At 41.3% G+C, this 15,588-nt stretch overlaps 1 protein-coding gene across 1 annotated transcript in view; it reads left to right on the forward strand.

The window, feature by feature from the left end:
- Positions 1–496: 496 nt before the first annotated feature.
- The window catches only part of VPS35L (VPS35 endosomal protein sorting factor like), a 161,085-nt gene continuing 145,993 nt past the window's right edge, over positions 497–15,588 (forward strand). The window contains exon 1 of the mRNA XM_028509359.2: positions 497–619. Within this exon, the coding sequence (XP_028365160.1) occupies positions 603–619 (17 nt within the window). The 5' untranslated portion in view covers positions 497–602. The remainder of the gene's footprint in view (positions 620–15,588) is intronic.

Below are 15,588 nucleotides of genomic sequence, written 5' to 3' on the forward strand. Positions count from 1 at the left end.
GGGGAGCTAGCACCACTCTAGCAAGAGCCCCTCAGTAGGTGGACTCTGAGCCGTCCTTCTCTAGGAAGAAAGAGCCAGTCTACAGAGGAAGGCCCCCTTCCCCTCGCTTGGGAGGGTATCCCATTACTAGGCAGTCCTCTTGCTGGTAAGGGATCCCCACTCTCCCTAAAAGAGGGAGTCCCTTTTCAGGGCGGAGGCTCTCCTCTAGGAGGGAGCCCCTCTCTAGGGAGTTATTCCCCTCTCTGGGGTGGGGGAGGGGAAAGACTCCCTTCCTCCTCTAAAAGAAGGGTGCCCCTCTCCAGGGAAGTAGTCCCTCTGTGGGGAGGGAGGAGTTCCTGTCTAGGGAGAGGCTGGAGTTTCTTTGTAAGGATTGAGCCCCTCTACACCTAGGGAGGTTACCTCTCACAATTACGCCGCCACCGAGGAATGGTGGTGCTCTGAAGGCGGAACCGCCCCTCAGAGTCGTGGAGCTTGCGGAAGTCGCCGCCCTGCGCTTTGCAGGCTGAGCTTCTGCCCTTCATAATCATGGAGGCCAGGGCGGGGCGGAGTCTAAAAGAGGGAAGAGGGCTGGTCGCTGCGGAAGTGATCATTTGACTGAAAAGATGGCGGCCTTTCCCTGGTAAGGATCGTGTTGCAGCCGAGTTTCAGGCGGCATTGTCATCGGTTGTTTCTTTTCTCTGTCTCGGTGTGTTTTTGTGCATGTGTGAGTTGCTCTTCTATTGGGAGCTGGTGGAGTCTCTCACCTAAACCCCGGGTTGCCTTGACCCAGAGGAACTCCTTTTTTGGTTTTGTCCTGACCCCTAGAGAAAACTCAAGTTTCCGGCTTCTGCTTTCCCAGTGGGTTTGGTGCGGGTTTTAGGGGCGCTGGGTGCAAAGAAGGGTGGACTCAGCTCCGAGGGTGGATAACTCGGGAGCTACTCAGTTCATCTAGAGTAGACTTGGTTTCCTCATTAGCAAAAACGCCGCTGCTGTCCTACTTTGTAAGGGGTCCTACTCTGGGTATTGGGCATGCAAAGACTACTCTTTGCCCTCAGGGAGTTGACAGTTTCATGGGGAATATTCACACAATAGAATGATGTTCAAATAAAGAATTTGAATGAGGTACAGCCTTACTTGGGTGCACTGGGAAGGCTTCAGGGAGGTAGTCTAAAACTGGGTGTTGCAGGATGTGTAGGAGCTCATCAAGCAGGAGGGAGTGGGCCCTGCGAAGGCTGCTTAGTTTAGCAGGGCTTTTGTATCTGGAGTGGTTGGTGCTTCAGGCCCCAGCGGGTGCTCTCAGTGCTGGAGAAAGCTATGGAGTTGTGATGGCGATAGTGGAATTATTTGGGGTTTGAGGTTTCTCCCTTTTGTCTCAAAAAGGAAGATAATTTTCTGATTTTTCTTTCCAAATGATGTTAAGTGGTTTACATTGAATGAGTCAGTGAGCAAATGAAAGAATATACATCCCCAGACCTTTGAGGTAATCAGATACAGGCAGACCTTGGAAATTTTGCCGGTTGGGTTCCAGACCGCTGCAGTAAAGTGATTTGTAATCAGAATTTATTAGTGGAGGGTCTTGCCTTCAGTTTGTGCAAAAAACACAAGGTTTGTGAAGTTCAGTAAAGCCAAGCTCAATAAAATGAGGCTTGCCTGTACCTGGCTACCTCTGTGGCTACTACCTCTGTGTCTTCCTTCCAAAGCTCAGAGAGCCTAAAGCAGGTTTGGATGCCACTGAGCTCTTCTAGCCCTGAGTTTTCTCTGACTTGTGAAGCAGCTTTTAGGGAACCATCCAGGCTTAAGCACAAAAACACCTGGCCTCAGTTATCTGGAATGTTGTCATCAGAAAATTCAGGAAGTTGCTATTTTCATCTCTGCCTCCCAGTATGTTTCTACCTTTGCTATTTTCAGTTTAAACTACAAACAGAGGTGCCATTAGCTTTTAGCATCTGGGGTCTCCAAAGTCCCTAATTTGGCCATGGTGTAGACATTTTTCTGTGTGGTAGCACATAGTCATCATTTGGTTTTCTGACGTGAGGCCCACAGAAGAGAACTGTGTTTTTGCCATTGTTTTTTGACATACCAAGCCTTTATTTTGTGCCAGGCACTATGCTAAATGCTTAACTTGCAGCATCTCCTTTAACTCATAGCAACCCTGCTTTTCAAATGAGGAAATGAAAGCAGAGGATGAGGACGTTTTCTTAGTCGTAGAGCCTACAAGGAGTGCTGAGGTTTTCAGCCCAAGCCTGGGACCTTCCTTACTCATTGTCGTCAGCTGGACCTTCAATTCTGGACTGAGGTTTCTGGGTTGTGGGTTTCCCATGTTCTGCTGTATTGTCATGGGTCTCCCCAGAAATCCCTTTTCACAGACTTATCTCTGATATATTTTGGCGTAGCCAGATTTGTGAAATGTCCAGCACATTGTGCATCACATTTCCTGTTTACTCCTGTGTAACAGCACCCTAAAAAGTGCCACCCTTTGGAATCAGAATTTCTATATCATTTTAAAATTTTACTGGTGGTGGGGGGAGGTTGGGATTGTGGGAGAACAAAACTATGTGGTCACATTGTTATTAGTAATTTAAAGGGTCACTCAAGAATTAAAATAGCTGACAAAAAAGCATTTAGTGGATTTTGGCATTTCCAGTATAGGGAGATAAATTTGGCAACTGGTAGTGGAATTCCTACATATCCATATTCTCAGATATGAATAATTAAAAAATAGGGAATTGTGAACCTTTAGTGCATATAAATCACTTGAGAAGTTTGTGAAAATGCAGTTCCTGTTTCTGTAGGTCTGGGATATTTCAATGCTCCCCAGGTGATACCTTGCTAGGGATCTAGGGACCACACTTGGAGTAGCCATGGCCTGGACCCAGCCAGGAGAGTAGGTATGAGCTGTTGTCCTTTTTTCTGTGACAACTCCTGAGGGACCAGGATTATGAGTAGTGGTCTGTTGACCAGCTCTGTTAGCAGAAAAACAGAAAAGGATTTTTGTGAAAATGTCCACTAGAGGTCGCTTTTAGCCTTACCAAAGACCCAGGCATTGAAGAAAACGCTCTAATATCTCGGACTGGCGGAAACGCCAAGGATCAGAAAGTAAATTTGAGGAGTAATGAAAGTAGTGATAGGAAAAAAATCAGAATATAGCGGTGTGATATGACTTCAGGAGGGGTAAACATTTTTTTAAAGGTCTTTTCAGAAGTTGTTATTTTCCAAAGAATTCCCTTCCCTCAAACTTAAAAAACCAAACTAAACAATGTCAGTGCTCAGTCCTTAAAAAAAAAAAAGTAGATGCCCTGGCTGAGTGGCTCCGTTGATTACTTCTTATACGCCAAGAAGTTTGTGGATTTGATTCCTCGTCAGGACACATACCTAGGTTACGAGTTCAATCCCCAGTGGGGCACATATAGGAGGCAACTGACCTCTCCTTCCCTCTCTCTTTCTCCCCCCTACCCCTCTGCCTTTCCCCTTCTCTCCTTCCCCCCACTTCCTCTTCCTCTAAAAGAAAAAAAAAAACATCCTGAGGATTTTTTTAAAGGTAGACAATTGCCTAATTTTTCAGGTTTTCAAGATAACTCAGGTGATCTGCAGAATTTTTGAGTGCAGTAGTGGAGCTGTTTTGATTTGCATCCTTCTCTCTCCCTGTTGCTGTCACCTGACAAGTTACCACCAGTTACAAGTCTCAGCATCTCTGAAAAATGGGCATAATCATAGCATTGTTGACACAAGAAATGTTCAAACCTGTAGAGAATTTTTATGAATTTATTTGAACCAAACTTAATAATAATTGCTGGGAAGCAAAATCTCAACAGATTGAGGAAATGCTCCAGAGACTAGCACAGCTTATTTTGTACATTAGACTCAAAGGAGGAGATATAAGGAGGGTTATATGAAATTCACTGGTCGTGGATAAATGGGGCAGGGGAAAGCAAACCAGGGAAATCTCTGAGATTGGATAAAGAATAAAATGGAGAGACAAATTTCTTTTACTTGGTTGGTGCAGGATAGTTAACAATTAATACTTAACAATACATAGAGATTGTATGTGGGGGAACAATAGAGGGGCTGTGTGTGGGTTCTCTTGCTCTGGTGTGGAGGTTGTACCCTGAGGGGTCCAGAAAGGAACAGGATTACTCTGATGTTCCAAAGGCATGTTTTCATAGATGCAGAAAGACAATACATAGGCTGACTATCCTTTTGGTAAAGATTGACCTTTGTATGGAAACTGCAAACCTAGGATGTGACTACCTGCTATGACTTGCTTTTAGTTAGGAACTTTTTTGTTTAGACCATTCTGTATGGTTAATTCTGTGTCTGAGTTTGTAAAGCCCACCATGCACACCTTTCCTGAACTTGTCAGGTTTAGTATGTGGCTTCTTTTTTTGTCCACAGCACCTACCTACCTCCTAAGGTTGATTAAATGAGGAAATGGAGGTAAAGAGCTGGGCCTGGATCCTGGTATATAGTAATCACCTAATGCGTGAGAACTATTATTACATTCTTGCATATCAAGTCATATAGTGCTTTTGAGGTAGTACTTAGCTGTTGACTGATTTATTAATTATCAGGAATGAAAACACATTTGCAGTTGAATTTCAGGTCAGATGACATTTCTGCTCATTCCATTAAATTAACCTTTCAAAATTCTCTTGATAAAGCCTAGGGTGATCTGAAAGGAGAACAACCGTAATTCAGTTTTTAGAACTTTATTATGACTCTCCATAGCTGTTATTACAGTTTTTTTATTCTCAGAGTTTTTCTTCTTTTTAATTTTTTCAATTTATTGGGGTGATGTTAATAAAATTATATAGACTGCAAATGTACAATTCTATAATACTGATGTGTATTATTTACCCCCCATAGTCAAATCTCTTCTCTCACCCCATGTTTGACCCCCTTTACTGCCCACCTTTCCCTTCTGGTAACCACCATACTGTTGTATGTGTCATTGAGTTTCAGTTTTATTTCCCACATATGAGTGAAATCATATGGCTCCTGACTTTTTCCATCTGACTTATTTTGCTTAGCATGATAGTCTCAAGGTCCATCCATGTCATCTTTTCTATGGCTGAGTAGTATTCCATTCTATATATGTACCACATCTTCTTTATCAAATCTTCTTTATCTAATACCCAGAAGAGGGATTGTTGCATCATACGATAACTCTTATTGTGGGGAGGAAATCTTCATACTGTTTTCCATAATGGTTGTACCAATTTACATTTCCACAAGCAGTGAATGAGGGTTCTTTTTTCTCCACAACCCATCCAACACTTGTCATTACCGTATTTTTAGGACTATAAGATGCACTGGACCACAAGACGCACCTAGGTTTTAGAGGAGGAAAAGAGGAAAAAAAAATATTTGAAGCAAAAAATGTGGTAAAGTATTTAATAACCTGTGACCCTGCTCCACTGCCACCCCCTGCCACAGTGAGCCAGGTAAACTACATTCGGACTATAAGATGCACCCCTATTTCCCCCCAAATTTGGGGGGAGTGTGTCTTACAGTCTGAAAAACACGGTACTTGTTTTATTGAGAATAGCTCTTCTAACAGGTGAGAAGTGGTTCCTCATTATAGTTTTGATTTGCATTTCCCTAATAACTAGTGAAGTTCAGCTTCTTTTTATGTATCTGTTGGTTATTTGTATGTCTTCTTGGGAGACTTGTCTGTTCAGATCTTCTGCCCATTTTTTAAATTGGATTTTGTGTGTGTATGTGGTTGTTGACTTGCATGACTTCTTTTTATATTTCAGACCTCAACTCCTTATTGGGGGTGTTTGCAAATGTCTTTTCCAGTTCAGTTCAGTGCTGTTTTGTTTTGTTGACATTTCTTTTGCTATACAAAAGTTTTTTAGTTTGATACCGTTCCATTCATTTATTTTTGCTTTTACTTCCCTTGCATTTGAGGTCGAATTCATAAAATCCTCTGAGAACAATGTTAATAAGTTTAGTACTTATATTTTCTTTTATATCTTTACTGTTTCAGGTCTTGTATTTAGGGGTTTGATCCATTTTGACCTAATTTTTGTGTGTGGTGACAAATTGCAGTCAAGTTTCTTCCTTTTACATGAGGCTTTTAAATTTTTGGGCACATTTGTTGAAGAGGCTTTCTCTTCTTCATTGTATGTTTTTCGCTTCTTTGTCAATAATTATTTGCCCATACACATGTGGCTTTATTTCTGGGCTCTCAATTCTTTATTTTACTTTATTTTATTGTTTTAATTATTTTTAAAAATTATTTTATTGTTCAATTAGTGTTGTCTGCATATTCCCCCTTCCCCCCCACGCCAGCCAGACACCCCCCCCCCCCTTGCTGTCACATGTCCCCTTGGTTTTTTCCATGTGTCCTTTATAGTAGTTCCTGAAAACCCTTACCCCCATCATTCCCTCCCATCTCCCCTGTGGTTACTGTCAGATTGTTCTTTCTTTCAATGTCTCTGGTTATATTTTGCATGCTATTTTCTTTTGTTGATTATATTCCAGTTAAAGGTGAGATCATATGGTATTTTTCCCTCACCGCCTGGCTTATTTCACTAGCATAATGCTCTCCAGCTCTATCCATGCTGTCGCAAAGAGTAGGAACTCCTTTCTCTCAGTTGCACAGTATTCCATAGTGTAAAAGTACTGTAGTTTTTTGATCCACTCATCACTTAGGTTGCTTCAAGACTTGGCTATTATAAATTGTGCTTCTATGAACATTAGGGCACATAGGTTCTTTTGGATTGGTGTTTCAGTGTTCTTAGGATATAATCCTAGCAGTGGAATTGCTGGGTCAAAAGGCAGTTCCAGTTTTAGTTTTCTTAGGAAAGTCCATTCTGTTCTCCACAGTGGCTGCACCAGTCTGCATTCCCACCAACAGTGTACTAGGATGCCCTTTTCTCCATATCCTCTCCAACACTTGTTTGTTGATTTGTTTACGATGGCCATTCTGACTGGAGTGAGGTACTATCTAATTGTGGTTTAAATTTGCATCTCTCTGATGGCTAGTGTTGCTGAGCATCATTTGTTGTATCTCTGGGCTCTCTAAATGTCCTCCTTGGAGAAGTGTCTGTTCAAGCCTTCAGCCCATTTTTTAATTGGGTTTTTGTCTTCCTGGAGTGCAGTTATGTGAGTTCTTTCTATATTTTGGAGATCAAACTCTTGACCGAGGTATCATTGGCAAGTATGTTTTATGAAATGGTTGGTTCTCTTTTCATTTTAATGCTGTTTTCTTTAGCCATGCAAAAGGTTTTTTATTTTGACAAGGTCCCATTTGTTTATTCTTTCCTTTATGTCCTTTGCTCTAGGGGACATATTGGCGAAAATACTGCTCCGTGGAATATCTGAGATTTTCCTGCCTATGTTTTCCTCTAGGACTTTTATGGTGTCACAACTTACATTTAAGTCTTTTATCCACCTTGAATTTATTTTTGTGTATGGTGTATGTAGGTGATTGAGTTTTATTTTTTTGTGTAGCTGTCCAGTTCTCCTAACACCATTTGTTGAAGAGGCTATTTTTACTCCATTTTGTGCTTCTGCCCCCTTTGTCAAATATTAATTAACCATAGAGACTTGGATTTATTTCTGGGCTCTCTGTTCTGTTCCATTGGTGTATGTGTCTGTGCTTTTGCCAGTACCAGGCTATTTTGATTACAGTGGCCTTGTAATATAGTTTAGTATCAGGTATTGTGATCCCTCCTACTTTGCTCTTTCTCAAACTTGCAGCAGCTATTCGGAGTCATTTATGATTCCATATACATTTTTGAAGTGTTTGCTCTATGTCTGTGAAATATGCCATTGGTACTTTAATAGGTATTGCATTGAATCTATAAATCACTTTGGGTAGTATAGACATTTTGATGTTATTTTTTCCAATGAATGAGCGTGGTACATACTTCCATTTCTTTGTGTCTTCCTGAATTTCTTTCTTCAGTGTTGTATAGTTTTCTGAGTATAGGTCTTTTACATCCTTGGTTAGGTTTATTCCTCAGTACTTTATGTTTCTTGTTCCTGTATCAAATGGGATTTTCTTTCCAGATTTCTGTTTCTGATATTTCATTGTTGGTGTACAAAAATGCCTTTGATTTCTGAATAATGACTTTGTATCCTGCTGTTTTGCCTAATTCACTTTTTAGGTTGAATAGTCTTTCGGTGGAGTGTATAGGAATTTCTGTGTACACTATCATGTCATCTACAGTGACAGTTTTGTTTCCTCCTTTCCAATTTGGATGTCTTTTAATTCTTTCCCTTGTCTGATTGTTGTGGCTAGGACTTCCAATATTATGTTGAATATGAGTAGTGAAAGTGGACATCCTAGTCCTGTTCCTGATCTTAGTGGGAAAGCTTCAGTTTTTTCCCATTGAGTATGATGTTAGTTGTATGTCTCTCATTTATGGCTTTTATTATGTTGAGGAATGCTCCCTCTATTCCCGCTTTGCTAAGTGTTTTTATCATAAATGGGTGCTGTACCTTATCAAATGCTTTTTCTGCATTTGATTATTTTCTTTCATTTTATTTATGTGATGTATTACGTTTATTGATTTGTGAATATTGTACCATCCTTGCATCCCTGGGATGAATCCCATTTGATCATAGTGTATGATCTCTTTATCATATTGCTGGATGAAGTATTTCAATGTTTTCTTGATGGTTTTAGCATCTATAATCATCAGTGATATTGGCCTGAAGTTTTTTTCTTTCTTTGTTGTATCTTCATCTGGTTTTGGGATTAGGATAATGCTGAATTCATAAAAGAGTTTTAACAGGACCACTGACCTGCAGTGACTGCGGAACGCTGCGGGTGGCTCGTCAAAGCACGAGAAAAACATACACAGAGACAACCAGGTCCTGTGCGGAAATAGGGACGGAACGGCCACTCTTTCTAGTAGGGAGCGCCTTGGCCACCCTCCCTAGGGGAGAGTGCCTGGTTTCCCGCCTGAGCAGGCTTTTATTGGGTTCCTTTACAGAGGAATTCAGGTAAAGCTCATTAAACATTGCCAGGAAGTAAGAATCAAACAACAGATAACAAAGAAATCTGAGGGCCTATTTTGAGTCAGGGTCAGATAGCTAAAGAGCTGTAAAACTTTGAGGAACAAACTTACTTCTTGCTTGGACCCTTATCATTTCATTGAGAACATTCTAAACAAAGCAGGTTTCACAGGATTTTATATATTCTTTCTTAGGCCTGATCACCCGGGGAACTCGCCCCCCCCCCCCCCCCCCCCCCCCCCCCCCACCCTGCACAGGGCTGCACCACCCTCTGTCATTGTTTCAGGCTTAGGTGGAGCAAGGGAAGTAAGTAAGACAGCCAAGAGATTAGGAGATTTTCTCGCAGACAATGAGGACTCAGGCTATGTCAAAGCCGAGGGGCGAGGGTCCATTACCACCTTTTGCTGTCGCCCCCAAAGTCCTTCCTTAGGGGCCTCCCACGTGTTCGTGCCTGTCTTAGGTCGTTCCCTTCTTGGGGAATCTTACCTGTCATTGGCTAACCGACTAAGCATTGGGGGCCAGGCAGGGTAAAGTAAAAGGAGCAGAAGTGGTGCTCTTGCCAGGGAGATAAGCTTTTGTTTCCTTGGTGGCTTACGGTCCAAGGTCATTCCCTCAGCCTTAGTCTTGGCAGGGGTTACAGCTTCTGATACCAGGCATGGTGGTTCCCAGTCGAGTTTGAGAGTCTTCACTCTTCTTGAATTTTTTGGAATAATCTGTGAAGGATAGGGGTTAGCTCCTTTTTAAATGCTTTGTAAAATTCTCCTGTGAAACCATCCAGCCTCGTTTTTTTGTGTGCCAGAAGCTTTTTGATTACTGCTTCAATTTCATCTGCGTTATTGGTCGGTTCAGGCTTTCTGCTTCTTCATTCAGTTTTAGAAGATTGTATTTCCCTAGAAATTTGTCCATTTCACCCAGGTTTTCAAATTTCTTGGCATATAGTTCTTTGTAGTAATTTCTTACAATCCTTTGTAGTTCTGTGGTGTCAGTTGTAATCTCTCCTCTTTCATTTCTGATTGTGTTTATTTGGGTCCTCTCTCTTTTTTTCTTGATGAGTCTGCTTAAAGGCTTGTCAATTTTGCTTATGTTTTCAAAAAACCAGGTCCTGATTTATTGATCCTTAGAATTGTGCTTTTAGTCTCTATGTCATTTAATTCTGCTCTGATCTTGGTTATTTCCTTCCTTGTACTTGCTCCGGGCTATCTTTGTTATTGTTCCTCAAGATTTAATAGGCGTACGGTTAGGTTGTTTATTTGAAATGTTTCTGTCTTTTTTAGGTAGTCTTGTATCACTTTGAACTTCTATCTCAGGACTTCCTTTGCTGTGTCCCATAAATTTTGGGTTGTTGTAAGTTCTTCTTTTTGTTTGTTTGATTGTTTCCAGAAACTTTTTGATTTCTTCCCTAATCTCATTCTTGACCCATTCATTGTTTAATAGCATACTGTTCAATCTCCATCAGTTTGAGTGTTTTTGAGTTTTTCCTTGGGGTTGTTTTCTAGTTTCAGTCCCTTGTGGTAAGAGAAAATGCTTGATATGATTTCAATTTTCTTGAAATTGTTGATGCTTGCTTTTTGTCCTGTCATGTGGTCTGTCTTTGAAAATGTTCCATGTGCCTTTGAAAAGAATGTGTATTTTGCTTTTTTGGGATGAAAGGCTTTATATATATCAGTTAAGTCCATTTCATCTACGGCATTGTTCAATTCCACAATATCTTTATTGATATTTTGTTTGGAAGATCTATTCATTTTTGGCAGTGGGGTATTGAAATCCACCACTATAATTGTGTTGCTGACAACATCTTTCTTGAAGTCCTCCAAGATTTTCTTTATACATCTGTGTGCTCCTATTTTGAGTGTGTATATATTTATAATGTTTATGTCTTCATGATGGGTACTTCCCTTGCGTATCATGAAGTGACCTTCTGGGTCACTTTTTATGGCTGTTTTTTTTTTTTTTTTGAAATCTTTTTTGTCTGATGTGAGCATTGGTACTACGGGCTTTTTTTTTACCTGTCCACTGGCTTGGAATATTTTTTTTTTCCAGTCTGTGTAGGTCTTTTGTTCTGAGGTGGGTCTCTTGTAGGCAACATATGTGTGGGTCATGATTTCTTATCCATTTAGCTATTTTATTTCTTTTGATTGGACCATTTAATCCATTTACATTTAAGGTTATTATTGATAGGTACTTATTCATTGCCATTTTTTCATACCTGTGTTCCTCTCTCTTTCAGTTTTTCTTCCTGTTCTTAAAGCAGATCCTTTAGTGTCTCTTTCACACCTAGTTTGGAGGAGGTATATTCTTTGAGGCTTCTTTTGTCTAGGAAGCTCCTTATTTGGCCTTCCATTGTAAATGAGAGACTTGCTGGATAAAATAGTCTTTGTTCCAGGCCTCTGGTTTACATTACTTGGAGTATTTTCTTGCCATTCCCTTCTGTCTTGGAGTGTTTCCATTGAGAATTTAGCTGCTAGTCTTATCAGAGCTCCCTTGCATGTTACTTCCTGCTTTTCCCTTGGTGCCTTTAAGATTCTCTCTTTGTCTTGGAATTTGCCATTTTAAGTATGATGTGTCTTGAAGTGGGCCTCTTTGGGTTCCTCTTGATCGGCAGACTCTGTTTTCTGGATTTGTGTTACTTTTTCTCTCATTTAATTAGGGAATTTTCCATCATTACTTTTCCAAACAGTTTTTCTATCCCTTGCTCTTCTTCTCCTTCTGGTATTCTATTATACAGATATGATTATGTTTCATGTTATCCCGCGTTTCTCTTAACCACTCTTCGTTCTTTCTGAGTCTTTTTTACTTTTCTTGCTCTTTCTGTGTGTTTTTTTCTACCTTGTCTTCCAACTTGCTGATTTGATCCTCTGCTTCATAGATCCTGCTTTTGATTCCTTCTACTGTGTTCTTCAGTTCAGAAATTGTATTCTTCGTTTCCTCTTGGTCCTTGTTAATAGTTTCTATTTCTTTTTTATGTTGATATGTTTTGCAGTGAGTTCATTGTAGTTTCCCTGTAGTTTTTGGTAATTCTCTGTGAGCTTATTGAGCTTCCTGATGACCATTGCTTTGAACTCAGTATCTGATAGTTGACTTGCTTCAATTTCATTTAGCATTTTTTTCCTGAGGCTTCCTCCTCTGCTTTCCTGAGGGGTTTGTTTCTTTGTCTTCTCATTGTTTGTGAGACCATTCTTGTTAGCGTCTACTTCTTAAATTGATCTGTTCTTACTCCCTGGGTTTATGGTGTGAACTTTTATGGTAGAAGACCTATGAAATTCAGTGATGCAGTCTCCTTGGTCTCCTTATCTCACTGGTCTTGGGCTGTTGTTTATGTTGGCTCTCTGTATGTCTTTGGGTTTTGATTGTTGTTGGGTCTGACTTTGGTTCGTCCTTCACTCCAACTGGTTACCTGAGGGTCACTCTGTCCACCATATCTTTTATTCTGTTGTGCAGGTGTGGATAGGTTGTGTTGAAGCTGGTTCTTCTGTCTGTATGAGGTTTTGAGTGTTCTCTCTTGCTATTATTCAGTTGTTTGCTCTCGGTAATTTCTCCACCATTTGTTGCATTTCGAGATCAGTCCTTGGTGGAAGTTTGTGTGGCTTCCACTCCCTCCTTTACCTTCTTCTGTTATTATCTCTTGGTAGTTCCTTTTTGGTGGCTTTCCTCTTCCAGCAGGTATACTAGTGTTCACAGCTCCCACGCACTCTTTTTTGTGATCAGTTGGAGGGGGAAGGCAAAATGGTTTAAGATAGCAGGAGTGTATTTTATGGTAATTAAAGTAGCAACCTGTGCAGAAGAGATGGGAGATACTTTTGATATGTATAGTGTTAACCATGATATTTCACCCAACTAGCCACTTTTTAGAAAGGGTGGAAAAAAGATATTACTCTTATTAGGGAGGGGAAGTATTGTGAGTTAGATCTAGAAAGCAGTGACCTTGTGGGAGGTCAGATTATGAGGTAAAGTGGGAGTATAGGATAGAAAATAGATGTAGTGTGCGAGAGAATAGAGTTAACCACGACAGTAATAAAGTTCTGGAAGACAGTGAAATCAGCTAAGATCTGGTAGAGGTTTTGTGTAGTATTTACAATTGTATGGAACAGCAATTATTTACAATAGTAACGGAGCAGCAATCATATGACAGAATCTATGTGGTGTAAATAACAAGAATAGGATGTACACGACCTAAAGTAGTGTGCTATTGGAACACAAGTGAAGTGAAAGACAAAAGTAAAAATACATGATGAAATGTAGAACAGGGGAAATGAGTCAAACAATGTAATTTATCAAGCCAAGTGAAGAAGACTAAGCAGAAAGAAGAGAAATAAAAAACCCTAATAAAAGATGTAGAAATAATTAAAAATAATAATAATACAAATATACAATAACTTGCAAGTCCTCTGGAGTAGGAAAGTGAAATTTGTCTCACTGTCTCTGTTTTTAGGATGACCCCTCCTTGAGTCTAACTCCAGTCCTTTCACAGCTGCAGGTTTTATTGTCTCATTTGTGGGAATTTAAAAAAAAAAGGAAGGAAGAAGGAATAAAAAAAAAAAAGAAGGAAAAGAAGGAAGGGGAATTAAAAAAAAAACAGGCCTCCTGCTGGCTTTACACAATCTAAGCCAGTTGTGCTGGTCTTCCTGGCTACAACAGGCTGAGGGGAGATTGGCTTTGCTTTTCTGTCTTCCTTTGGTTTTGCGGGGATGGCAGCTAGGTCTGAGCCACACTCTTTGGAGTTGTTCAGACTCCAGCCCAGTTTCTCAGTTTGCTGGTGGCCCCCTAGTGCCCTTCTGTGCCCAGCCTATACCTCCAGTCCACTGGTTGCACTGTCCTTAAGGTGCACCAGTTAGGGTCACATCACACACTACCTCCTCGCTCTTCACTCTCCTAGATGCCAGGGACTCTCAGAGTGTCTTCATGGTAGTTCAGCGCCCCTACTGAGTTAAGTCTTCTGGGGACTGCTGATTCCCTGAGCCCTGCTGCTCTTCTCTTTTGGGGCATCTCCACCTTTCTCTTAGAGAGCCAGTTGGCCCTGCAGGGACGGGTCCCTACCATGGTTTCTATTGGAGATAGGGGTGCATGCCTCTTCTGCTTCTGTTCCCTGTGGCAGTGGGGTTGAGCTGGAGTTTCTCCTGGGTGGCGGGGTCAGGCTTGCTCTGTCCCTGGAGCTATGGGCTTGAGCACTTGGCCTATGCTCCTGGGGTGGGATTAGCAGCTACTAGGCCCCTGATTCAGGTGTGTGCTGTCTCGGGGCTGTAGGCATGAGTTTTCTGCCTCTGCTGCTGCAGAGGGAGTGCATTTGTGGGGTGGTGGTGTAAGGTGTGTGCTGGCTTCTGTTGCTGATGCAGCAACCATGGCAGGGTGGGAGGCAGCTGGGTCAGCTGCGGGCCACTGGGGTCGCAGTTGCAGCTAGGCTCCCTCTCTGCTGCTGTGGCAGATGGTAGGGGCATAGTCGAGGTCCTGGTAGCACAGGTGGGCCCACGGCTGAGGCTGTGGAGGCTGCATGGCTGGGGGAGGTGGGAGTGGCTGCTGTGGAAGAGTTCCCTAAACAGCCACTGAGTGCCTCTTTTTCTTTTTGAAAAATTCCTCCTATTCAAGCCTGCTGCTCCCAACAAGTGCCTGTCCTCTTAACGCAGCCTAACTCTACAACCAGGCAGGGGGGAGTATCCAGATCAGGGTATGTCTTGGTCCCACTCTTCCCAGCCAGCGTCCACAGTCTTAGTGTACACCACCACTGTGTGTTTGCCACTTTGTACTTATTCCCTCCAGCGACTTCAAGCATCCAGGTCCATCCTGGTGCTGATTAAACCTTGTTTGGCAGGGGAGGGAGCCATTGACCTGGCTGTCTCCCAAGAATCCTGTGGCAGACCTGGTGGACGCTGGGCCTGGGGCTGCAGCTGCCCTGGTCCCTGTGCTGGTCCTAGGGACCTTATTGTCCTGAAACACTCTCCTTACCATTTGATTTTTCAATGTCCTCTACAGTTTTGGCCTCCAGTCTTCATATATACTGGGATACCATTGGCTGTTCACTCTGTTCCTCAGAAGATTGGCTAGGTGTTCCACCCATGCATAGGGGGAAGTGGACTCTGCTACCACCTATCTCACTGCCATCTTAAAATCTTCCAGGCTCTCAGTTCTGTTCCATTGGTCTGTGTGTCTTTTTTTCTGCTAATACCATGCTGTTTTGGTTATTGTCACTTTGTAGTATAATTTAAAGTCAGGGAATGTGATACCCCTGGTTGTGTTCTTTATTAGGATTGCTTTGGTTATTTAGGGTCTCTTGTGGGTCCATACAAATCTGATTTTTTAAAAATTTCTTTAAAAAGTGCCATTGGAATTTTAATGGGAATTGTATTAAATGTATATATTGAGTTGGGTAATATGGCTATTTTAATTATATTAATTCTTCCAATCCATGAACATGGAATATCTTTCCAATTCTTCATTTAAAAAAAAAAACAAACTCTTGTTTTTAATGTATGGGTCCCTCATATCCTTTGTTAAATTTATTCCCAGCTATCTTATTCTTTTTGTCACAATTGCAAAATAAAGTTTTTTAAAAATTTCCTTTTCTGAAATGTCATTGTTAGTATATAGGAACACAGTGGATCTTGTGCATTAATTTTATGTCCTGTAACTTTACTGTATTTGTTTATT

The sequence above is a fragment of the Phyllostomus discolor genome, chromosome 3 (genome assembly GCF_004126475.2).
Source record: "Phyllostomus discolor isolate MPI-MPIP mPhyDis1 chromosome 3, mPhyDis1.pri.v3, whole genome shotgun sequence".
In the NCBI taxonomy this organism is placed as follows: domain Eukaryota; kingdom Metazoa; phylum Chordata; class Mammalia; order Chiroptera; family Phyllostomidae; genus Phyllostomus; species Phyllostomus discolor.